We start from the raw sequence: 25,983 nt of genomic DNA on the forward strand, positions 1-25,983 counted from the left end.
TTTCATCAGAATTCACATACACATCTGCTCTGTAGCAACAGCTCCACAAATAAACTGCATTTCCAGTGCTATGTTGTCCCTGGTCTTTACCCATGTTAAATGCCAGGTGACCAAAAACCAGGGCTTTCTGCTCTTTATGCTTAGTTCTTTGTATCTTTGGGTTTCCAGTGTACCCACGGGCATTACTGATGTGTAAGGACATGTCAAAGAAGGAGCACTTGCAGAAGGAAGTGAAGAGGAAGCAGGAACAAATAATTTTATATTTCATTATAAGAATAAATTACAAAAATCAGTTGATCGTATCTTTGTTCATATTTGAGTTGCTACATATTTGGATGATGAGCTAAATTTTTGGTAGTGGTGGTAACAGCCAAATCTGCCTCAGTGTAGACTGGGTTTGGAAATATGGTAATGGAAGGGAGACCAGGGAGGATGACTAGCCAGGAGCTGCAGATATCTTGGTCTAGGCCCAGGAAATGCCCCAGCACAGTTGTACTGACACCAAAGCATCTTAGCCAGTCTGCCCTGCGCTCAGTCCAAAGCCCTAGAGCTCCACTCTAATGCAGCTGCCCAGAGAGGTTGTGGATGCCCCATCCCTGGAGGTGTTCAAGGCCGGGTTGGATGGGGCCCTGGGCAGCCTGATCTGGTATTAAATGGGGAGGTTGGTGGCCCTGCATGTGGCAGGGGGGTGGAAATTCATGATCCTTAAGGTCCTTCCAATGCAGGCCATTCTGTGATTCTGGATCTCAGGTGCTTTTGTATTCCTCCTCTGAAGTTCAATTACAGTTTGCAGTAACCTCTACCTAAGAAGACATGGTGGAAATTTCTGATAATTTAGGGTGATCCCATTTCTCACATTTTGTGCCAGGCTGAAATGTTGCAATTTTCCTGCTCTTTTATCTAGCTACAGCAAGAATACAGGGCACTTTTAGAGTGCTATAAATGCTCTGAACTGTGCCTGATTGTATACACTTCTGTGGGACATCCTCAGGCTTGTAAATACAAAGGGAAAGATATTTGAGCTGTTCCCCCAGCAAACTGCAGAGCTTCATATCCTTAGCTCATGTGAGCTGCAGCTCCCTAAACACCTGTATGCACAGTCTGATTTTACCCCCGAACACACAGGCACGTGAACAGAGTTGTTTCCTATAGCCATAGCTGCTGTGACTTGCATAATTTTAATGGTCACCAAAGCAACAACAGTGATAAACTGACAACTGTGAAAGCAACTAGAAGCATAACTCTTCCTCCATAAAAATGATCCATCTTTACAGAAGATGATTTCTAAGAACAATTACTGCGCTTAACTAATGAATGCATCAATTAAGAGGCTGTAATTCCCTTATAATTACGGTAAGACAAATTTAAGGCATAAAAATATAATCTGCATTCTTTGAAATGCCCCTGCTGTGAGCTATGCAACTAGATTTAGTGTATGCATCTGTACCCAAGAGCTGAGGTCAAGTGGTGACTGTGATCTCAAATCTTTTAACTAAATACAAGCTGTATGTTCATAGCTCTTAGGAGGGATTTTACTGCTCTGCTTTTCCTGTTGAAATACTCACATCCAACCACAGCCAGCCACTTGGTCTGTGGTACAAGCATGCCATGCCTGCTAGTCCCTCCTGCTAATAACCACATATTAGACAGTCTGCCTCCTTGTCGTGGTTGAAGGTGTCTATGCCTTGCTTAGCAAGCTCTTTGAGGAAGGTGTCCAGCTGCTCGTGCTCACTGTAGGCTAATGTGTGCAGACAGCTGCTATTGTCGGGGAAATAGGCAGATTCAGCTCCACTCACTGCTTTCTCTGAGGCTGGAAAGATCAAAACCAGAAAAAACAGCTGAATTATGCAGCTAAACCCAGGTGTGTTTATCCTGATTTTAAATAGTCACCAGCATTCCCATTTTCCAGGCTAGAAGCTTCAACTTGGAATAAAAGTGACTGCAGAACTGTGTTTTTTTTTTAAGCCTTAGGAAATAAACTGTTCAAGTAACAACAGCAGTCCACAGTAAAGTACTTATAATTAAACATACAGGAGAAAGGTTGGTCTTTTGCTGTATGTGTGTGCATGAATATTTATTTTTAAATTATGGCAATAGCAGATTCAGACAGCTGTTTCGGGTCACAGACTGCTTGCTGGATGCAGTGGAAGTGTACTTAGAACCCTTGGGCTGCCACATGATGAGATAATACTGCTGGCTAGGAACAGCTGCTGGCTTTTATGGTTTGTACACACAGCGAGTGGTGCAGGTGGTGGCCAGTTCTGCTGAGGCACTTTGGGTACAGTTGCAAGATAAACTGCCCTTTTGTGCTGCTGCTGCCAGTCCAGCTGGTCACACAATCACTGCGCCTCACAGCATTTGTGTCAAGATGCACCATCCCACAAACTTAATGGGTACAAGTGCTTTTTGCTAGTCCAAGCTTAAATAGCAGCGCTCACCAGCACAGACCTTTGTGGTGGTTTTAAAACAAGCAAGATTTCTGGTCCTGTAGACTAGAGGCCAGTCCAGCATCAGCTCTCAGAGTCTCACAAGTGCCAGCGAGGTTCTTCCTCTTTCTCACCCTTTTTTTCCATCCCTGAGTCCCCCACACCCATACTAAGATGTTTGAGGGCTACTCACATTCACAGACAGCCAGTGTCTGCCCTCCAGTCAGCTGAGTCGTCCAGGTGAACCCAGTGCTACTACCACAGCTTTCATACAGCCTGCTTCTTCTGAGGAATGAGAAATCGTAACCCTTGGGGAAGAGGGATGGGATAAACACAATTCAGCCTGTATCACAGTAACCATAAGTGCAGAAACATTCAGCCAGCAAAGTTCAATACAAACACTACAACTTCTCGCTATCATAAAGGGGAAAAAAAAGTGTAATGAGGAAATAATGCACCACACCACAATAAGCATCTGTAAATTAATGAATAAAGCCAGCAAGCTAGTAGCAGTGAACTGTGACTATTACCTTGTTGCACATGGGTTTGCAGTACTCAGTGCTTCCAATAGTGATGCACACTATCCCACCATTCTTAGGGGCGATAGGCTGCGGGCACTGAGGCAGATGCTTGCAAACTTTCACGTGAGTTTAAAAAAAGGAAAGAAAAAGAAAGAAAAAAGAAGTGAAAATGGGTAGACCAGTCTCTTCCCAAGCAAACTAAATGCATAGTCATTGACCTGGTGCAGGTGATAACTTCCCCATTACCTGACGTGGGCAAAGCAGGCTTTTTTGTTTGCTTAAAAGCATTCTTTTTTTTTTTTTTTTGGCAATGCCCAATTTTTCCATCACTTGTTGCTGTGAGAACAAAGTGCCTGGCAGCAGAAGTTACGCTTTAGAAGTGGGTCAAAGAGGCCTTTGCATTCACAGCATCAACATTCAGCGCTGTTGGAGTTAGAACTACTCAAGCATGTCCCAGAACAAGACTGAGGTGCCCATTCCCAGGTCCAGCACCACCGCAGGGCTTCCCTGCCTCCCAGATGCAGTGGCAAGCATCCTTGCTCTCTAGATTCCTGCTGTGATTCCTTTTCTTTTTAATTTTTTCCCTAAAAAAATGCAGGGACTTAGCTCATGCTGAATGCAGTTCAAAAATATATATATCCTGTGGCATCTTTGCTGCTGCTTCATTCAACACCCAAAGAAGAGAAGTGTGGCTGCAGTAGGGGTCTCACATTTGCCTTGCAAAGGTTGCAGAAGAGTAAGACTGTCTTTCAGTATCCAGATAAAGCGATTGAGTGAATCTCGTCCATCTTTTTTGGCCATTTCAGGAAGGCATGTTGAATATTTCTATGGAGTTAGAAGGGAAAAAACAATACATTGAGTAGGAAAAGCCTTGGAATAAATTTAAGAATAGATAGGGTTCTTCATACTGGGACTGAGAAAACACATCTTTGTAAACAGTTGTATGTACCTCCTTTCTGCATAATACATTGGTTTGTTACTCCTGTTTGTGAATGCTAGTGTCTCACAGAGTTCCTCTTTGTGTAAGTAAACATAGGCATTTGTGAAATCTCAATCACAGAATCACAGAATGGCCCGGGTTGGAAGGGACCTCAAGGATCATGAATCTCCAACCCCCCACCACAGGCAAGGCCACCAACCTCCCCACTAGACCAGGCTGCCCAGGGCCCCCATCCAACCTGGCCTTGAACACCTCCAGGGACGGGGTGAAAGTGTAAACAAAGAAGTATCTGTAGTTTTATCTAGCTGTTGTTCTATGTAAGCATGAATGTATCTTTCACTCCACATGTATGTGCATGTGTGGATAGAGAAAAACTGTGGGAAACTCCTCAGGTGACTGCCATCTCTATAACAGACCCCGGTTAGTGTGTACTTAGACATAAGAAAAAGTCCAGCTCAGCCCTCTGTGTCAGCCCTCAGCACTTGTCAACAACTGGTAACCGAGCTTTCAGAGACATCAGTGGAAGTGATGGGCATAGGTCATACATTAAAGAAATACTCTTTCTACCATTTCTACCAAGGTTAACTGGCTGGTCACTCCATTGTGACATACTTGTCCCACACAGGGTAAGGCACAAAGTCACAAAGCAGAGGCTTTCAGTGGCTTTATTTGCATTTAAACTATTTAACACTATTTAAGGGTTGAAAACATTGCACAAGAGGTAAAAGAGATGGTTGTTTATGTGCAAGCTCCTTTGTGTATGCAGAGCAAAGTAAAACTGGAAAACACATCTATAAGGCTATTTTTTGACTAGCAGTAGTAGGATCAAAGACACAGCAGGTCAGTGCCTGCACTCATACTCTGCTCCTTCTTCTCCTCCCCTGCTGTCATGCACAGGAGCACAGAATCACAGAAACACAGAATGGCTCAGGTTGGAAGGAACCTCAAGGATCATGAATCTCCAGCCCCCCTGTCACAGAGCAGCTGAAGGAGACAACAGCAGAGCTCTTCCACAAGATCATCCTGCTTCATGTGCCTGCCCCACAGGGCCCTGTTGCCCCAGCCAGCAGCAGAAGGGATCTGTGTAACTGCCCTGGTTTAGTCCTCTTACCTGAAGGCTTTGAGTCACATTATCTATGGTTGTACTGTCGCAGTCACTCTGACTGGCAAAAGCTCCAGTTTCAGACAAATCTGAAAGACATACAGAGATGTATATAGTTAGTTGGTTAATGAACCCTTATGGCACCCACATAAACCCCAAACTTCATATAACAGTACTTGCTTATGAGAATCGTGCCACTGAGCTGCAGTCTTAGTGCTGCCTTGTATACCTGAGGCAACTGGGTATTAAGTGGGACTAAACTGCACAGTCAGCAATCTAATTGCATATTGGTGGCTACTCAGGGCTGTGTTCCCAAGTAGAATATTTCCTTGCTGTAAGATAGTCAGTTTTTAAGTAATTATTATTCACATCAAAAAACAATATTACCTCACCTGAAAGAAACCCTGCTAAACTTACAAAAAACAGCATTCTCCAGAATGGGCAGGAGCTAAACGGCATTTTTGCTGCAGGAGATCAGGGGCTGGCTACCTACTGCTGGTGGAGCCTGGAAGATTAAGTGCTGGAACCAGACAGACCGCTACATGTAAATAGGTGTCTGGTTGTTTGCACTGTGCCTATCACCAGCACCTGGTTTGGATACAGTATTGCCCAACTTGCCAGGAAGCCACTAGGCAATTTGCAGAGTGCTTTGAGGAGGATAAGGGGAGGGTCTTGTTACCACACTGAGATGGGCTGGCTTTGGATTAATTACTGTTGTATTGTAAACATGGTTAGCACATGCTTTCCTGCTCTTGCTCTCTTCCTCTCTAACTCTATTGCTATATCTGTCTCCTGAGTTAGTTTGTCTGTCTCACGTACACATTCATTTAGAAGACATAATTGTACTGAAGGACCTCAGCCTTGTATCTCACTCTGAAAGAGAAAGCTCAGGACAGCAGATAATGGCTAAATAGACTTGGATCGAGGAGCTGTGCAATGTTATCTGGTAGCATCCAGAGTTTAGCTACTTAGTAAGGAAGGCTTCCAGTTTCCATATGGTTTCCATTTCAGGTTATTAAATACAAACTAAACAAAGTGGAGACCCAGGCAGAAGAAAAAAAAAACACAAAATCCTGAGAACATGAACCTATTCTCCAAGTATACCATATCAGTAGCATGGTATTTCTAGATGTAGTTTGCATTTTTTTAAATAGGTCCATGAATTTCATTCACCCTTACGTCCATTCACAGGAGATGCCAATTAATTAGCAAAATTACTGCTCAAGTTTAATCATTTCTACCTTTTACTAGCAGAGTATTTCAGTAATCCAGATACTGCTGACGTGCTGGGAGTGATTGGCTGACTGCCCCATTTGCAGGGGTCAGGTCTCAGTGCCCAGCCTCTTACCGAATGCACAGGCCTGTGCCAACCCCGTGGGGCCCACCAGCAGCACATCCCAGCACCTCAAACATCAGGTCTGTTCTTTGGCCTCTGATAGTATGTAGCCAACCTACAGCTCACATTTTGTGCTTTACATCACCTATCCTAGGGTACGTGCATGCATTTTAAGAAAATAACAACCCCTCCATACACATCACCACCACCAAATTCCTTAATGGTTCTTCCTTTTACTGTTTGTGTAGCACAGTTCAATTTTTTTCTGCAGATATTTGTTTTGGTTGAGACATAGATGTTCTGCTTTCATGCCAGGTTGCAAAACATATTTATTTATGCAGCAGTCTTTCAGGTGTCTTTGTATTTATTTTGCTTCCTTGTTTGCTTCTCTTAGTTTCAGTATAACCCATTATGAGATCCTGAAGCTGTGAAGCCAATGGCAGGGCCTCTGCTGTGCTGACAAAATATGCTTCCTTGTCCTTGTCTTGGAGAGGTCTCAATAAAGGGATGCAGGTAACTGCAACCCACTTCCACAAAACAGTTCTATGTCAGCATGAATGGTGACAGCCTTCTTAATCATAAAAATAATCCTGTATACATTCCTGTGAGCTCATTAGCCAAACAACTTTTTAATACCAAAAAAAGCCAAAGTTTGTGTTTCTAGGCAGACCAATAGGACCTAGCCCCAAACAGTTTACGTTTTTGAGGCTTACACACACACAGCGATCTTGTTCCTTCTGTGATCAGCAATATGCAGCTAGGAAATCACTTTTGCCAATTATTTAAGGTGCATCTGTACATTAAGGTATTTGTCTGCCAGAACATGTTCACGGGTCTAATGAAGTCCATTGATGAACAATGTAAGGAGGTAGGATGCTACACACAAACCTACTACTTACTCTGCTCAACTCACAGTTCACCTAGCACATTAGCATGATGAGTAAAGCTGAAAAGCTTCTGGCTTGAGCAGACGTAGTTTTGTTTGTGACAGACCGAAAGAAGAGAATAAATGACAGCTTTTCTTAAACAATCATCACAGTCATGCATTCTCTACCTCAACATCTGTTTGGATGACAATCTGCAATGAAAGTCAATCTGGAGAAAAATATGGGGTAGCAGGACTTGTCCAGGGCAGACTATCTAACAGGCTGCCGTTTAAAGCATAAAACTAGAGTTTAGTGACTCCTGGAGCCATATGCAGGTGAACCTTGTACCGTAGCATTAAGTTCGTCCTTGTTGCCTGTTGACAAACAAAACTTTTCACAGAGGATAAAGAGGATAAAGGTCCCACATCCTCCTGAACTAAAAAGCCTGGGATTAATTTGTGGTCCTTTGCAAACAATTTACTTACTTCTTTACTTTATAGAACGGTATAATGCGATCGCACAGCAACAACATCCTTGTCATCAGTTTCAATCACAACTAACCCATCATACTCACCAGGTACCCAGAAATGGTACAAGGCAAAGCAGCCACCATCTTCAGCAGCAGCGAGGGTGCAAGTACCCAGATTTAACAGCTGAGTACCTGCACAAATGCCGACATGCTTTCTACACAGACTTGCTCCCTTAGCTGCAGAGGGACGCACAGCCATCTAGTGGTTAGTTCTTTGATGAGAGACTGCTGGATAGGCCAGTGGTACAAATTTTAACCACGTAGTATATGTGTTTTTCTGATGTTCTGCAGTTCTCTGCATTTTTTATTTTATTTCAAATTTAGATAAAATATAATACGCTGTGCAATAAACCTAACATTTGGGAGCAAATATTACTTTAGAGAATACTGTCAAGGGCAAACTTAAGAGTTTAATACCTTTTCAAGTTTCTATTAATGAGAAGGACTAAACAATAATCACGAATGTGGTGAAATATAAATTCATATCACAATTCCAAAAGCTATTAAAATTTAATCACGTTAATAAACAAAAATCCTACAAGAGTATTAAAGGCTAAGTGGAGAGGACTATTATACTATAATGTTAGAAAACAGGAAGAGACACCCTCACATGCATGGTAGGAAAAAGCTTTTTATTGTATGATTGTTTTATAGGAGAACACGTTTCAAAAACACAGGTAATTGAAACACAACAGTAACAGCACATACTTGGTGAAGAAGATTTAAATATTATGTACCTGGTAACATCTTCCACTAAAGAGGCCAAGATACAGTTATGTGATATCCAGCCTTCTCCCATCAAAGCAACCCCTAGCTGTACGCAGTGCTAACTCCAGTAAGGAAATTGGACCCCAGAATTTCCCATTGTCTAATTAGAGGTAAGAGATCTGCTGATCCTTAGTCAGTTGGGAAAGTCATCCATTCCTTTGCCCATGAAAGGTTTGAGGTTCAGCCATTGGTTTGAGTACCTGAGTCATACTTGACCTTTATCAAAGGAACCAATGGAGCAGCAATAAAAAGTAAACTGTGTTTTGTTGTCTTATGTTGATTAAAAACAAGATTCTGTCTTGTATATTTTAGATAATGAAGGACACCGAGGGCTAAAAAAAAAAAAAAATCAATCTCCAAGAAAATATCCTTTCCTTTCTTTCCATTTAAAATCTAAAATTCCTTTGGTTAAATACAAAGCTGTCAAATCTGATTTTTGGAAGCATCCTCATCTTAGTGAACTTCTCTTCCTTTTTGTTTTTAAAAATAGATGGCAAGGGTCAAAACACAAGCTTTTTAGGCACCTCCCATGAGAATTCGTTTCTTCCAAAGTGACCATAACATGCAGTCTTCTGGTAAATGGGCTTTTTTAGATCCAAATCCCTGTGTGAATAATTAGAAAAAAACAAAAAACAAAATCACCATATAATATTCATAGCATTTATGAATAAAATCTTGACATAGATATCCAATTCATAACCTTCACCTAGGAAGCATATTCTAAAGATGTAAACATATCAGTGATTGTGTCCAAATGTAAACTGAGTCACAGAATCACAGAACTCCAGATGTGATCTTGCCAGGGCAGAGTAGAGGCAGGAGAGCACCTCCCTTAACCTGCTGGCAACACTCAGCATAATGTACCCAAACCATACAGCTGACAACAAAACATACATGTGAACTCCTTAGGGCTACAGGAAATGTTCTTTTTATTGAGAATAATGAGTTTTAATAGAAAAGAAGAAGTACATTCCACTCATTTCATAAAATTAAACCTATTTCTTTTTCATAGCAAAATAAGATAAAAAAATATTTTATATTGTAGAAGAAATGTTAAATCACAGCTTGAGACAGTGATGGAGCACCTGGTGTGAAGGCAGGGCCAACTCAGAGAAGCTCAGGTGCGCTCAATGCAGCTGAGTGACCAGGATCCACCCTTCACAGACCTCATTTTAGGGTTGGCAGGGGAAGCAAAGGGATTTTGTTAGAGCTCCCTATGTATTTGAAGTTTTGCAAAGGTAAGTAGCTTGCTGCTTGCTTTTTTTTTTTTTTTTTTTTTTTTTTTTTTTTTTTTTTTTTTTTTTTTTTTTTCTCCCCGCGCTTCTCTGTCCATTTGTGTCATGTTTCAGTATTTTCTCTTTTGCTGTAGCCTGGTGTTTTGCTTTTGTTCTGTTGTTGCTATGCTTTCCGTCATGTTATAGCTTTATGTATATCAATTCCATTTAGTATATTTGGTCAAAGGCTGGAAGTATATGAAACTTGTAAACAACATCTGTCATTTAAAAATACATGGCATGCTGGTGCTACATCAAAGCTATCAACTGTGCAGTCTGACAAAAGGTCTCTTTAGAAGTGCACAGAACAATTCTGAGCTGGCTTAGTAGGATTGTTATCACACTGCTATATCTTACAGTTCTGCAAGAAAGCAGTTCTAGGGTGTGATCATCAAGGTGTTTCCATATCTCTCTGCTTTCTTACCTGACAATGACTCCAGGCCGCAGATCAAAGTTTTTGTGCACGATGTCCAGCAGCTCTTTCTCTGTTTTTTGGGAGGTTCCATAAGTGAATAGTGAGATTGAGAGTGGTTGAGCTACTCCAATGGCGTAAGAAACCTATGGGAAAAAAGTACACCATAGTTAACAAATAAGCATGGTGCTTCAGTGGGCAAGAGTATGCAGAAATCCAAGTATTTTTTTCAAGACCATTCTTATGAAGACTATGCCTGGTATTGGCACTACCTGTATTTGTAGAGGAAAATAATCTTTGTAAACATTGAAGCTTCTGGATAATTTTTTTCCCTGTTACCTATGCTTGTCCCCATGACAGTAAGCATCAAAGTTAAGCTCAGTGAATGTCTGGAAAAGAAAGTCAAGAAAATAGAAGCTAAGCAAAAAGGGCCAGCTTCAAGGAGCTGTAATGTGTCTAACAGGAAGCCTTTCTACTCCCCCAGTCCATCACCAAGACAGCTTCTAGTACAGTGTCTTGTATGATGTTTATTTGAGGTAAAGCTGGAAAGGAACAAACTTTTAGGGAAGAGCACCAGTAAGAACAAACCATACCTGAACCAGAACACGACGACAGAGACCAGCTTTCACAAGAGACTTGGCCACCCAACGGGCTGCATATGCAGCTGATCGGTCCACCTTTGTGTAGTCTTTTCCAGAGAAAGCACCGCCTCCATGGGCTCCCCAACCACCATACGTATCCACAATGATCTTTCGACCAGTAACACCAGCATCACCCTGAATCAGTAAAAGAATTGGGCCACTTTACAAGGCATTTTATTATAACTCTGAAACAAGGCTATGCAGTCTTCAGAAGACTATAATGTATGAGGAAGTTCTCAGTTGTGGATTACTGTGTGATAGCTGAAGGGGTGAGCTCATCTCACTGTGTTGCAACAGAGGCTATAAATGTTTTTTAAAGGCAGATTCGTAAGACAACCCTGTCGTGAATGGTGTTTGGTGATCAGACAAAACATAACACACCTAGGTAGCTAGAGCATTCAGTGCTTGTTTCAAAAGTGTAGGAACAACATGGGAACCTTGGTTTAAATGTGACCTGTTTACAAGATTCAAACTGAATACGGAGTATTGCTCACAAAGTACACACCTGAACCACTGAGAGACTTTATGCTAGGTTAAAAATATACATATAAATAGACCAGTTTTTCATGTTTTTGGACAAAATCTGAAGTTGTGTGACTAATATGCAGTATAATTATTATTTACTGTTGCAAGGTATGCCTATGCAACCTTATACACCATTACACGGAGGCTGACAGTCAACATTTCTGATGCAGTATCATTACACAAACTGTCAGGCAGTTATGTGCTAGAAACACATGTCCAGCTTCACATTATCTGTACATTTATTTGAACTGTACATAACGGGTATGGAAAAATAGGCGGTTAAAGCTATCTTGATTGCATACTTACAAGTACTTGGGATTTTTATTCAATCTCAATTTACGGATCTTTTGCTGACCAGTTGTCTGACCCCAAACCTAATAAATGTTTGAACATCTGACATTCAGCCTTCACCTGTATGGGCAGGCTTGAAATTCTTTTTGTAGAAAATATCATGCTAGTGAAATTCAACTGCTGGAATGTTTGCATAGCAAACAAGTGGAAGGCCAGAGTTGTTCTTAGAAAGACTAAACATACACATATAAGAAAACCTTTGGCACTATTTTTCCCACTCTGTTAAGAATTTAATATGAAGGAACCTTTTGGGTTTCCTATAATTTGACTAAAACCTTAATTTCTGACAGCACAGACTGGCGCAGTGAGAACACCTTACATGCCATGATGAGTTGACTGCAGAAATGACAGAGGAAGAGAAATGGACTGGTAAAAAGTATAATTCGAAAAACTTGTTTTTCAAGAGGCTGCGAGTGTGCTAATACAGCCTGCAAGAGACTTTAAGGAGAGCTGCAATGTCCTCACATCACCATCAGGTGATGCTGTTGGGAAAACTGTGACGCCTGTGAAAACAAGCACAGAGTTCAAGCTATCACTGGACTTGGAAACAATGGGAAAATCCCAAGTGAGATTTAATTTCCATCCTTAGATAAACTGAGGTGAAGTTGAAGACAGAATTCCTTAGCTTGCTTTGTTAAAAACAAAACTTACTGGAACCTGGAAAGCTGAAGATGTAACAGAAAGGGAAATATTTATTTTTTTTATTGCCACAACACTATCATAAATTGCACAAGCCCACTGATGATAGCGATTGTAAGGCCACAGACATGCAAGCAGACTGACCCATACTAAGTAAGCTTAGCCTTGGTTCAAAAAGCTGCAAACACACACTGCAACATACGTGTTTGTATGTGCAAACATTAGGAAAAAAAAAAAGTTTCTAACAAGAGATTGCTGGCTGGCTTAGAAGTACTAATAATACATTTTTAAATGAGTACAGCTGAGTGCACACTTCAAGATTTTGTATGTGTGGTTGTCATTTAGCTTGTAGCTATGATTGCTGTACATGTTGTTTTTTTTTTCCTCCTTGTTACAGTTCAGTCCATTTGTCTGTAGCCTAAAACATCAACAATACACTATTACAGTGATATGATCGATTCAGCTACACACTAAGACTGTGCAACAATGATTAACTTCAACATTTTCCTGCGTGTTCTAATGTGAAGACGTAGAGCCACAGAAATACCTCTGGCAAACTCCAGTAGGTGAATGAATTTGAATGATAACAACCACAAAAGTTTATTTGGAGTTGCTGCGAACTTGAATCTAATTTCAGGAAGGGGCTTTGAAATTTTGCTGTGACAAAGGCAAAAACTTAGAGCATGCTGTGAAATTGTTTTAAAACCTTAATCTCAAAAATCCTAGTCCTACAGAGTGTGAAATTTCTGACTTATACAAGTGTGAGATTAAATTATCCCTCCTAGTTCCCATGTTGTCCAGATAAAGCAAAAGCAATATTAGCCTTCTCACGAGAACAGCTTGCCATAGAATCATAGAATGGCCTGGGTTAAAAAGGACCACAATGGCCATCTGGTTCCAACCCCCTGCTATGTGCAGGGTCACCAACCAGCAGACCAGGCTGCTCAGGGCCACATCCAGCCTGGTCTTGAATGCCTCCAGGGATGGGGCATCCACCACCTTTTGAGAACAGATGAGCACCTCAGCTCTCACTGGTGTGGGACAGAATTATATAGGTCTGAAGATCACGTTCGTTGTAAAAGATGTGAACCTACTGTTGTCCATCTCTTTCTGAGGCATGCTTTCCATGAGAATGGTTTGTTTGTCTCATACAGTGTTGGATTCAGACCTAAGAAACCCAGAGCTGGACTTGTATGTTTGATATTAATTTGACTCAGCTTATCTGCTGAAGTTACATCACAGAGAATGATGCAACCATGCCCTCAAAGCTTACTTTGGAATACAGCACACAAAACCCTGAGTGCCTCTCCCACGTACAGCCACAGTTAGAACTTCCACTAGTCTGCTTGCTTCTCACAACTTAAGAGTGGTTGTGCAGGGCTGGCTGAGCATCTCTGTTAAGGCACACAAACACTGGGGATGACAAGCTGATAGAAGCATCAAAGTAAATGCAAACCTGAGGCCCTCCAATAACAAAACGTCCACTAGGCTGAAGGTGATAAATAGTTTTCTCATCCAAATATTTTGCAGGGACAACAGCTTTAATCACACAGTCCTTCAGGGTTTTGCGCATATCCTCCAGCGAAATGGTTTCATCGTGCTGTACTGAGATCACAATGGTGTGAACACGCACTGGTATGACTGCTCCATTCTCCTGAATGTACTGAACAGTGACCTGAGCAAAGCAGGGAGAAGGAAATAAACAACAAAAAAAACATTTATTCCCTTGTACATAGTTAAGTGTTTCTGGCAGTCTGATGCAAGCTAACCATTTTCTGACAATCAAGCAGGCTATCGTAAGCAGTGGAAACTCTTTCCCTGCTAATTGTAGCTTATTCAGTAGCAGCCTTGGTACTCTGAGTGCCTTTTATTTTTTCTTTAAAATTATATAATGTTTTAGAGAAGTGAAATGGGATGATTTTCAAGGACAATCAGTAACTGATTGGATTGCTACTCTGTTGGTAAAGGAGAAAAACCAGAATGGCAGCATCTTTTACCTGTGTCTTGGAGTCAGGCCTCAGCCAAGAAAGCTCCCCGCTGCGCCTCAGCTCTGCTAACCTGGCATTCAGTTTATGAGCAAGAATAATTGTTAGAGGCATACATTCCTCTGTTTCATCTGTTGCATAACCAAACATCAAACCCTACAGGAGGAGAGAAGAGACTTCAATCACTGTTGAAAAGCGCCAGAACCGAAGGCAACGAGATTTTCTCTGAAACAAAGAGCAAACAGCACCCTCACGTTTACTTTCTACTATTTAACGTTGCAATCTAAGAAGCCTATATTCAGATCAGGTTCCAACATGCTACAGTGAACAACCACGTTCAAGAAACAAACCACGTTCCAAGGATTCTTCGCAGAAGTCCTGAAGGTTTACATGTTCAGTTGGAAACCCAGACAAAAATAAGAAAGTTTGGGTGAAAAAAAAAAAAAAAAAAATCATTGGAAAAAAAGATCTGTTTGAGCTGAACAATTTCAGCACTGCTCTGTCACACGAAAGATGTTTTTACTACTCTGTAAAGACTGTAGAGGCTTAGACTGTCACTAACTCATACCGAAGCTCACATCTGACTTCTCAGAGGAATGCAATTTGAATGGTACAAAAAAGAAGTACGATTCAACAGCTATGGCACCCGAGTCAGATTTGCACTGCAGCATAGCATGCTTCTAGTAACAGCTTCTACTGTTGTTCAGCCCCAGTCCCTGTGTCACAGCACCATTTGTGAAGTAGGGTCAGTAGTGTTTTCTTTCTCCTCACACAGCATATGTTGTGATACAAAAATAACGGCTGGTAGCTATTCAGATACAATGGGAAAGGAGGCCATGAAAGTGCTAAAGAAAGCCAGAAATCTTTTTTGTCTTTTGTAGTCCTTTGTCCCCATGACAGCATAAAAGCGTTTCAATTTTTGTCCGCAAGGTGTGTTTTTTGTTTTTTGTTTTTTTTTTTTTAAACAATATTAGCTTGGCTCCTGGACTCTGATATCCTCATTTATGGTTCTCAACAGCATCGTTATAAACTAGATATTACTACTAATGATAACTACTGTAAATGTTGAACTCATTCATACAGGCATCCGTCAGATTATGGAGTTTTTATGTTAGCCTGTTTCTCTTGGGAACACACTGTAATTATCTGCACATGTTATTTAGCTCACAGAAATGGAGCTTGGACAACTTTAATTACGTGGAATACCTATTATAATAAAACAGATCTCTGCCTCTGGGAAATAAGGGAGAATTAAAAGTACTCTGGCATATTTGCCTTCATTTTACTAATGCTGCAGACAGTTGAAACATTGCCTAATTTTTTGCTGCGTAAAATCTCAAGAGCTTTGTGAAAGTGCTAAGGTCCTTTGTTTATTTCATCTTACAAAACAAGTCTGGCTGCAAGATGAATGGTCAGAGGCATCCAAAGCCAGTCAAAAAAATACAAGAAACATAAGCAAAAATCTTTGTGAGGATCTACAGACTGCATCCTCACTACTACAAACTGACATAACTCTCCTGGCTTATGTGGACTGCCATAATAAAATCCAGCAAAAAGCCTGCCTGCAAAATACTTCCAACTGACTCAATAAGCATATGTTTTTTTATTCTGGGCTAGACCAGGCTAGAAATGTGCAAGTCTTCAGATGGGTTTTGTTTTAAAAAACACAGTAATGATATGAGGTAATCTCTTTCCATTCAAACGTTTTGGATATATCAGGTGTGATGTCACATCTACCTGATCTCCAGCACCAACATCCTCTTCATCCCTGTGTAAATGAACTCCCTGGGCAATATCAGGTGATTGCTGTTCCAGAGCCACTAAAACATTGCAAGTCTTGTAGTCAAAACCTAGTTGAAAAAAAAATAAATAAATAGAATAGTGACAAATAATTTTTTGTCTGTCACAGTTTTGTGGAGACAGGACTTGGACTCGATAGACAGTAATACAGAAGCAAGAGAACAGAATTTTCATTCTGAAGGATATCACGTTTAGAATTCATCATCTAACTGCTATTTCTTGATAAATGTTTGTCGATAGACCTTAACTTTGTGGCAGAGGTGGTAGGTTAGGCAGGATTGCCTCTATTGATTGTTACTGTTTGTTTTCTCTTGCATTGGCACCCTCTGCCAGTTAGGAACTGGAGATAAGTTGTAAAAGAAAAATAAATAAATGATAAGCCTCTCCCAAACAAACAGTATTCAAAACCTCTGTATAAATTCCTATGAGCTGATGTTTTCAGCAATTGAAGAACTTGCTTTCTGATATACACGTAATACATGCAAAGCAGTGTTATGTACCTAACTCTCTTGTAGGATTTCATATGAGAGAAAAAACAGATTTGAGTCTCACAGAACATCTGGAAATGGGAGATTACTTTACATTACATTCAAAGACCAAAAGGAAGATTTAAAAAAGAAATGTGAAGAATTATATACAATGGTAGGAAAGTTTTCCACCTTTCCCTGGGGTATATTAAGAATAATTTGTATTTCTCCAAATTTAGCATTTCCTAGAAGGGTAATTACTGCTATCATTCAGTTAATAAATCACATACACATGTCCATATGCATATGAGTCACTTAAAGAATCCTCACCACTCTCTTTTAGATAGGCTATAATGAGATGAACACTATATGTCAGTATACAATTTTTTTTATCTTTACTTCCATATAGCAACTGTTTTTCTCTGCATCTGCCCTTATAATTTTGGCAGTTAAAAATCAGATTTATGAACTAATCAATTAGCCAGTATATTCTGAGAATCCTGCTGCTGTGTTGTGAAGGAGGCAACCTGCAGATGTGCTGCTGTGATTCTTTCCTACAACAATCTCCCTGGAAATTATACAGCTATAAAAAGATTGCAGCTAACAACAGTTTTTAAATAAAAACCTAGGAAAGGTACAATTATTGTAACAGTATTCTTGGAATATCTGTATCATATTAAGAGATTCGTGGCAAATCCAGTAGTGGAATATGTCCTGTGTTTACATTGTTTTGTCTTTTTTATCATTTTACAAAACACAGATCTGCCCTGGACTGCATGTTCCTCAGTGTGGCCATATGTTCAGATGCTTTGCACTGTGAGAGTCTCCCAATAATTCTGGATGCTGCCGTAGTAGATACATGTAATAATAAACCTAAGTTTCTTCTTCCTTATTTTCCCCACCAAGACACATCTACCAGCTTGTCACATAGCAGGTTCAAGTTCTCACAAGTTTACGTTAGTGGTAGATTCTGTGGCTCGGGTTCACAGTTCAAAGTATATTCTGCCCACTCCCTTTCAGTTTTAACAAACATACAGTGTTTTTTTCTACTTACTGGGATAAAGCCAGAAAGTGTTTCACGTAGCACCACGTAAGCAGCTTTCACACAGGATATCGAGTTTTTATCAGGCTTGCTAAAGCCCACATAAAGAAGTGCTAACAGACCTGGTTTGCAGTTGCTTACTGCTTGCTCTTCAAGGATTTCAGGAGTTTTTCCACCAACCTTTAGCTGAGTCATCATAGCCAATGTGTCTAATTGCATCTCGGACAACCCTCTGGTAATCCACAATAGCATGAGATGTGATTTCCCCACAGAGCAACACCATTCCTGTTTTACATACTGTCTCTGAAAACAGAGATGAAAACGGCATTACAGTAGCAGAATAATCAGCCCAATAAGACAAATAACTATGTCTGTGATTATGGTGATTTAGAGAAATCTACCAGATATATACCATCTTCGTATTTTTATGCATTTTTTTTGCAATATTTATCTCCTTCTACAACCAATTTCTTTACCATGTGTGGGAAAGCATGAAAAAGTCAATTACGTCCAACTCAAAAACGTGAAACTCAAGCATTCAGCATAACTGAGTTATATGTAGAGATGTTCAGGGAAATGTAGTATTAAACCAGGATTTCCATGTCCACTTAATCACTCTAAGACACACAATGAGGTTAAATAATTCTCATCAGTGACCAACTGTTCTGAGAACTTGCCTCCAGCTCAAGGAGAAAGACTTTAAAGCTGAGGTTTAGTTAAAAGAACTGAGAAAATTAGCTGAGGAATGATGGTACAACTCTTTCTGAACAGATAATAAGCAGTCATGGGGACTAAGACTTGAAAATTAGTACTTTATTAAATATAATAAATGTACTGTTTAGAAAGGCATTCAAATATTGAATGATGAAATCCAATGCATTTTTTCTCAGAATTTTCAGTCCACACAGAAAATTAACTATTCTACCCTTCTGAAAGTAACTACCTACAGCTGCTTCAGCCTTTTTAAGAACTTCTGCTGTTTCTCCTCATCTCTCACTCTCTTGAAGACTATATTCTTCATACAGTTTTTGAGAGTAAAATGATTTAGCACGTGACACCAAGCTCTTTGCCAACATATTAACAGTAAAAGAACAGTGGCTGAAAGCAATGCAGCAAACGACTTACCACAAGCAACTTTGGCATTTGGATCCTGTTTGAGATGGGCATCTAATACAGCATCGCTGATTTGATCACAGATTTTATCTGCAAGGCATTAAAACTGTTGTTCAAAACAGGAATCTCAGTACAAAACACAGACCCTTTGCATCTGTTTGGATAGACAGGAATTCTTACATTGCTTATTGAAGTATTTAAGCAAACTAGATAGAAAGTCACATGCAATATCATGACAGCAAGACAAATAGATAGATCAAACAAGGAATGTACTTACTAGTATTAAACTGCTACTACTTATAACTTAAAATCACTGAGAAACAATTGTGTTATGCATAGAGTTCTGATATGAGTTACCTGAGAGGCTAAGAGGTTTTACTGCTTGCCTCTTCTCCGCCATCACAACCATTACAGCACGCAGTCCACAGCAGCAGTATGATAAAAAGGTGATATTATACCACTAACTTCCATCTCACCAGCAGAAAGTTACAATGTACCTGAATAAGGCCGCTGATAAAGCCCGATGAAGAGTTTAGATCACAGATTAGATAACTAATATGCCAGTTATTGCACGTATTAATCGCTTCAATATGGAAAGAATGAATACAAAAGATGATTAGTAAAGGTAAGCTGCATTTGAACATTCTGCCTCTCAGGAATGGAGCATGTATTACTAAATTTGGGACAATTATTACCACACAGGAATCAGACACTATTCTTGTAATTTATTTAGAAGTCCAAATGAGCTTTGCTTAGGAAGATTAGGGACAAAAGTAGCAAGACTTTGATTAAAATGCTTGCTCTCTTCAAATTTTCCATTTTTTACTAGACAATAAAGCCATATTTTCAAGCATTAAAGCAAAAATTATAGATGAAGATAGTTGTTTTTTAATACCTAGGTGCAACAACAGAGTAACTGAGACAGGATGACCTTCTTAGTGCAGGTCCAGAGCCCTGCAGCAAACTCCAAGTATTAAGAAACCTGTAAAGTCTTTTTTCACCACAGAAAGTTTATATGGGAGGAAAAACATTTCTCCCTGTTCTTGTCTCACATGAAGCATATCTTCATCTGCATTAGATGACAACGTCCCATATTAGTTAAAGCTCATTGTATGTGACATACTGCTTATTGAATGCAATCTTCCCCAAAAACTCAAGAAGAACACAAGTAATCCCTATGGCTAATTCATCCTCATTTCAATAGCAGCACCCAGCCAGTACAAAGAGCTTGACATAGATTTTGTGGGTTGAAATTGATTTCTGAACTAGAACTCCCCTGAAATGTCTCAAGGGATCATTAGCTATAGTAGGCAGACTGAGAAAAATGTCTCAAAATCAGGAAAAAAATATCTTACAGGATGAAATCATTCAAGCTCAACTTAGTTCTGAAAGGCTGAAGGAAAGGTAAGCTACCCCAGGAAATCCTAGTGGGTATTGCATGGGGCTCTAAAATCCTGAAAGGTACTATGCTGAGGAGAGTTTCTGTCCGATGGATGACAATGTGAGTAGATTTGACAGCTGGAGATTGGAGAAAAACAGATAAAGACTGAAAAAGTCAAATCTTAAGGGTAAGGAACCACTAAAGCCATTCCTATAGAGCTGTGTAGTATGAATGGTTCCTTCAAGACTGGTTAAAAATTGAACATCTTTTTAAAAGGCAGAAATGGAATTCAACCATGGTTTGTTTAGTTGCGTTTGAAGACTTGTTGGATGAAACTTCATTACCTGTGTAAAATTTCTACCAGAAATCCCCTCTGACGCACGTGAGAATTTTAATCATTGAAAAAATCAATTAGAATAATTTATAATACCATGCTGATGGTCTGATTTTGGATTAAAATAGATTGAGACAAATCGCTTTGGTAGTTCATTCAAAAATGGACGGCTGGTGCAAGAACCAACAGTCCTAGTGCAGTTAGGTACTTTCATTGACACACACAGGGGCAGCTATCACCATTCGAATGAGAAAGCAAGCAGGATGATCAGCTGCTTAACACATATGTCTATTAGTAAAGGTCTCTAATGTAAAATAAAACCTGGCATTTCTATTTTTAGTGATGCTTAGCAGGCTTTGTGTGCTTTTCATTCTGTTATTTAAATTTATCGTCTCAACTGTCACAGCTCTCTTATAGCTGCTGAATGTGACAGAATATGTTTGTGTTTTTTGTTTTTTTTTTTTAATTTTAAATTCACATAATGAATTGCTATCCAGTAAGACACATACTGCAAAAACAATGCCTAGCCTGAGGATTTCTTGACTGAACAGGAAGATATTAGATAACTGTGAATTCTCATCTAGAAATCCAGTCACACCACAGAGCCAGCCTTGTGGCAGAGATGCCAGCTAGCCAAAGAAGCAGCTTTTGATAGCTATAAAAGGGATGAAAGGGTCTGATGATAAACCATACTGAAATGTTAAGTTGCCAAATTGTAGAGTAAAGAAGGTATTCACCAACAAATGTGATCTCCACTGATTGGGAGGATCTCCAAAGTGTTTTGCATAGTGGACTAGAAGTTTGTTGTGTAAATCCAGACTACAGTAACAGCACAGCAGTTGTAAGTGCTATCTCCTTAAAAAAGAAATGCTCTGTAACTGAAGACAGTTCTCAGGACTCTCCATACATTCATCAGAAATAAAACCTACGAACAGCAACAACCAAAACTTTAATTCAAAAAGCTTCACCCTTTGAAACTGCAAACAGGTACTACCACACTTCTAGCTTTAATCATGCAGTAAATATCATAAACATCAAACATTTCAAACCTAAGGTTCATTTTCTTAAAAACCTGTGATTGTCGAAATAACTTAGGGTAGCACAAATTTTAATACTTTATTTATGTCAACAGCACTCGAAGGTGAAATTATGCATTCAAAATATGGTAAACTGAGCAATTCCCAGGATCTTTTTGTGCAAAATTAAAAGTTCATAACACAGATGCCTATCTTGAGCACGTCACTGAAAAATGAGCTTTCTACCAAAACCAAGGTTCATTGGAAAGACTTTGAATAGCTGAATTCCACTGCTTTTCCTTCCTTAAAAGACTCTTGAGGACTACTTGTTGAAAACAGCTGCCACACTTAGTATTAACACTGCTGCAGTGTTAAAACAGCTTTTCTTACATGTTCTCTTGTTCAGTACGCAGTTTACTGAATTATTACATCAGACGTGTGAGATTCAGCTGACTGGAAAGATCTGCACTTTCTTATTTTTTGGGGGGAAGGGTTTTGGGGTGATTTTTCTTCTGTGAATATTGACACAAACATTTTTTAATACGGTTAATAGTCAGAGAGTGCTTTTAGCAAGTGTTCTCTCATATTTTTAATACTTACTGCAAAGCTGAATGACATTCTGTGTGCAGGCAAATCCACCTGGTGCCATGCCAGAAAGGGGAAGGAATTAATTCTAAATAGTTTGGCACCTGTAAGACATTGTGGGTCAGAGTAGCACACAGTGCCTTTCAAAGCACAATGAAACCATTGTGCAGCACAGACACTTCTCCTGGATGAAGAGAGAACCTATTTTATCAGAGAGGTTGGACTAGATGATCTTCAGAGGTCCCTTCCAACCCTTACAGTTCCGTGAAGCAAAGTGAAGAAATGACAAAAAACAGCCAAGAAAAGAAAATCTGCTATTCATGTGCTTTTATTACATCAGAAAGGAGGAGGTTACGTGTAAGCCTGCAGAGAGTTTGGAATTTGCCCTGCTAAATGCCAGGATTAAAGACCTTCTGGAAAGGAGTTCAAAACTTCATGCTCAAATCATTCTGAAGAAGTGGGTCTGAGAAGGTGGGATAAACAGATTTCTCTGGATTTTTTTCTTTGGGGAGCATATATAATGCCTGTGTATATTAATCACTGCCAGCTATTTACTTTTTTTCAGCTATTCTGCAGAACTTGGGCTTCTTAAGTACACACAGCTCAAAAGCATTGTACAGATACAAGGCTGTTGTCTTTATACACAAATAAGTAAGCATGCAATTTCTTCTGCTTTGTTTATCATGAAGGTATATGTGAGAGCATTCAACTCAACTGTTATAATCAGAACAGCTCAGATTTCTACCAGACAAGGATCTGGTTCAGGATCTTCACATAATACCTTTGAGCAAAATTATGTTACCACATGCAGAAAGGAAGTAATCAGGAACATTCAAATTATCCATTGATAGCAAACAGAGGTACTAAAAACTCCTAATAAACTTCTAGCACTACTGATAGCAAAATCAAAAGCTCAACTGCTGCCTCGAGCACTGGCCCCAGTTTTAAGAAACAATCAAGATTTTCCTGGGAGACAAAAAGCTAATGGTATATCCTTACGTCTAGTGTAAAACCACAGACAGGGAAAACGTCCTTTGGTCAGGTTGTAAAAGTCAGTTTGCTATTACAAACTAGACCTGTTGCCGAGACCAATAAGATCTACTGCTGGACCGTGATCAGGAACAGCCAGAGTTATTTACTGTTATCCTGCTATACTTGATCTGGAAAATCTGGATATTTCTTTTCCCATAGGTGTATATCAAAGTGTATATTTTTTAGGAAAATACACCACCGAAAAAGTTAGAGTAAATGTCAACTTTATACTCTCTGCTCTGCAATAAAGCTCTTTGGGTGTGTGCATCTCAGAGTACCCAGTGATCCAGCAGTCTCTGGCAGATGAGACGATGGTCACAAATCTCACTGGTGGTAACATTTTGTCAAAGGCCTGGCAGGTATTTCAGAGATGGACAACATTCACAGGACTTAAAAGAAGACCCAGGAGAGTTTGTGGAAATAAAAAAGAAAATCTAAGTAACTGAAACCTGGGTCATATTCTAACACAGGATCCAAGACAAAAAGGGACCTGATAAAGAAAAGAAGCTAATGGACAAATAAAAACCTGGGGCTGAGCTGAACTATTTATCTTCCTATTTGAAGACTTACCTTTTAGAACCTCAAAGAGATTAAAAAACGATCAGAATAGCATTAGTTATGACTTGTCATCGTCAGAAAAATCACTGTCAATTTAAGATCACCCTACAGCATGCTATTTTTCATATGCAACTATGTTGTTCTGTGGTTGCTGGATGTAATTATACACAAATTTGAGATGGACTTACGGACGAAGGACTGAATATGGTTGTCATTTTCTGATGGTGTTACATCAGAAAGAACTCCAACTTGCTTAACCTGAAATTGACAGCAATGGACTCAATTGCATCAGCCACAGACTTGACCTGCACTAATAAGTTAATATTATAGAGGAGTATCAGAATTACAGACGTTATATTCTCACTGCTGACCTTTATGTTCTCTATGTTATCCCACCCATTTACGATGTAATCACAAAGAAAAAAAAAATACCTTGCTATAGCAAAAAGTACGTGATACCACACCGCCTTCTAAAACAAACATGTTTTTCAGGACATCAAACAGTCTGTTGTCCCTTGGACTCGTTTGACATAAAGTACGTGTTTTGGGCAGATGACCATTTGTTTCCAATAAAATTGAACTTATCTCTGGTGACCATATATACATTTTAGCAAATATCTGCCCACTATTTGCTTAAGCAATTCCATATATTGCATTAATACCCAGATATTGAAATGGGAGAAAACATGTCAGCAACTTGGACATGTGCAGATGCAGGGACCACCGATTTTTCAAGTCTTTAAAATAGACTGCTTATGGGTGACAGTTTTAGAGCACAGCCTACATGCAAGACAGTTTCACAGTGCCCATAAGGATATGGAATTTGAGAGGCAAGCTATGTACTCTTATCCATATGTGAAACTTGAGCCTATCAGAGGTACAGTAATGCCTCCACAGTAATACAGAATAAAAAAGCAAATAAGATGAAAAGGAAGGAGTAGCAACAAGGAACCCCACTGCCCTCCGCAGGGTAACACACCCAGCAAAGGCACAAAAACTCCTGTTAGAAGAACTCTAGTTGCAGCAGTTCTATAGTCTACATGGAAAGGTCCAATGGAAATGTAAAAAGCACCCTGTTAAACAGACTTTCTATAATAACACTAATAGCAGATTCATTCTTCTTCGGACTTTTATTTCAATGAAAGTATTTTTTCTTGAATGCATTTGCCATAGCGGCTTCTTACCTGGATGTCCTTCTCCTACTGACTCTGATGTGAACATGAAAGCTCCTTCATCATCCAGCGTGTGATCGCATAAACCATCCACTGGCCCATTCATGGCTGTGATGCTTTTCCTGATGGATTATTTTAAAAAGTGGTTGAGGATTTCTGCCTTCAGTGCCTTCTGTTAAAAGTGAAGGTTCTTTCTGAGCAGGACTGCCACTGTGTTCACTCACTACCTGTAATACTAACTCAAATTTTAGTCTGTGAAATCAGCATGGGCTTGTATCTGTGTATGCATGCAAGGAGTATGCATGTGCCTGAAGTCTGTATCCCTACCTAGCCTGATCTGTCAGTCTCTGGGCTGCTCCTATATATGGAAAAGTGAAAGTGCCTAGAAAATCATGTGAGGAAAATGGAAGAGCCCATTTCTTGGCAGGGGAGTTAGTTAATTTGGGGATATTTCACTAATTAACTCAGTTCTTGGAAACACTCTGGATTCAACCCGTGCAAGATTAAGTATCGTAGGAATTCAAATGAGCGTGAAGTAATCCAGGAGTACTGGTGACGGTTCAGTTCAGCTGCTTCTCCACTTTGCCTCTCCCCCAATTCTGGGACCTATGCTGTGTTTCCAACCGTGTGTTGTGGTTTCACAGGGATAGATTAAAAAAGGGTAAATGCATGCCTTTCGTAGAAAAGACTGGAAGAAGTTTGTTCTGCATTCTGTAACTGTATTTTCCTTTTCCTTTTTCACCTCTGGAAAAGTAGAATTCTCTCCTAAAGTATTTTTTTTTCATTTTCATTCATTACTCCTGTGTGTTTGAGACACGAAACATTTGATAAGATACAGCACATGACAAATTTCTCGTTTATGCAGACCTCTTCTTGCAACCTTTGCTCTCCTTTTCATCTGCCTTCTCTCCTGTTAAGATCCATCTTAATTTTCTTCTTGAATAATACCCTCACATTACATTCTGTAATCCTTAGAAATAGACTGACTGCCTCGGCTGAGAACTCAGTACTCAGTTCCACTACGAAAAACGACTTCAGTCAGATGGCTAGTGTCTGGGATATGCCGGTGGTATGACAGGTATGAAGGCAGACTGCATTTTGTGGATATATGTCTGTAATTCTGAATGCAAAAAAAAATGCAAACATACCTATGAGGCAGACCCAGACC

General features: G+C 39.7%; 2 protein-coding genes across 2 annotated transcripts; both read right to left on the reverse strand.

Annotated features, from left to right (window-relative positions):
- Positions 1-276: 276 nt before the first annotated feature.
- On the reverse strand, positions 277-6,293 carry LOC125693155 (uncharacterized). Its single transcript, XM_048944704.1, has 6 exons — positions 5,382-6,293; positions 4,999-5,078; positions 3,658-3,772; positions 2,957-3,063; positions 2,620-2,734; positions 277-1,810 (listed from the first exon to the last, which is right to left on the reverse strand). The coding sequence occupies exons 1-6, from the start codon at positions 5,446-5,448 to the stop codon at positions 1,629-1,631; spliced, it is 666 nt and encodes a 221-aa protein (XP_048800661.1). The 5' UTR covers positions 5,449-6,293; the 3' UTR covers positions 277-1,628.
- Positions 6,294-8,822: 2,529 nt separating this feature from the next.
- Positions 8,823-25,174, reverse strand: MAT1A (methionine adenosyltransferase 1A). The gene is made up of 9 exons (XM_048944689.1): positions 24,828-25,174; positions 18,750-18,827; positions 17,805-17,927; positions 16,053-16,165; positions 14,328-14,471; positions 13,787-14,005; positions 10,768-10,950; positions 10,187-10,320; positions 8,823-9,091 (listed from the first exon to the last, which is right to left on the reverse strand). Exons 1-9 carry the CDS (start codon positions 24,919-24,921, stop codon positions 8,989-8,991), a joined length of 1,191 nt encoding a protein of 396 aa, XP_048800646.1. The 5' UTR covers positions 24,922-25,174; the 3' UTR covers positions 8,823-8,988.
- Positions 25,175-25,983: the final 809 nt, after the last annotated feature.

This window comes from Lagopus muta, chromosome 5, assembly GCF_023343835.1.
Source record: "Lagopus muta isolate bLagMut1 chromosome 5, bLagMut1 primary, whole genome shotgun sequence".
NCBI lineage: Eukaryota > Metazoa > Chordata > Aves > Galliformes > Phasianidae > Lagopus > Lagopus muta.

Coding starts and splice junctions, on each gene's coding strand:
- LOC125693155 (XM_048944704.1), bottom strand. CDS start 5,448: ATGCCGTTTAGCTCCTGCCCATTCTGGAGAATGCTGTTTTTTGTAAGT. Junction 3,064..3,657: donor GCAACCTTTGCAAGGCAAAT/GTGAGACCCCTA, acceptor CTCACGTGAAAG/TTTGCAAGCATCTGCCTCAG. Junction 1,811..2,619: donor GACACTGGCTGTCTGTGAAT/GTGAGTAGCCCT, acceptor TGATCTTTCCAG/CCTCAGAGAAAGCAGTGAGT.
- MAT1A (XM_048944689.1), bottom strand. CDS start 24,921: ATGAATGGGCCAGTGGATGGTTTATGCGATCACACGCTGGATGATGAA. Junction 16,166..17,804: donor CTATGATGACTCAGCTAAAG/GTTGGTGGAAAA, acceptor TTTTTCAACTAG/GTTTTGACTACAAGACTTGC. Junction 14,472..16,052: donor ATGTTGGTGCTGGAGATCAG/GTAGATGTGACA, acceptor CTCCTCCTGTAG/GGTTTGATGTTTGGTTATGC.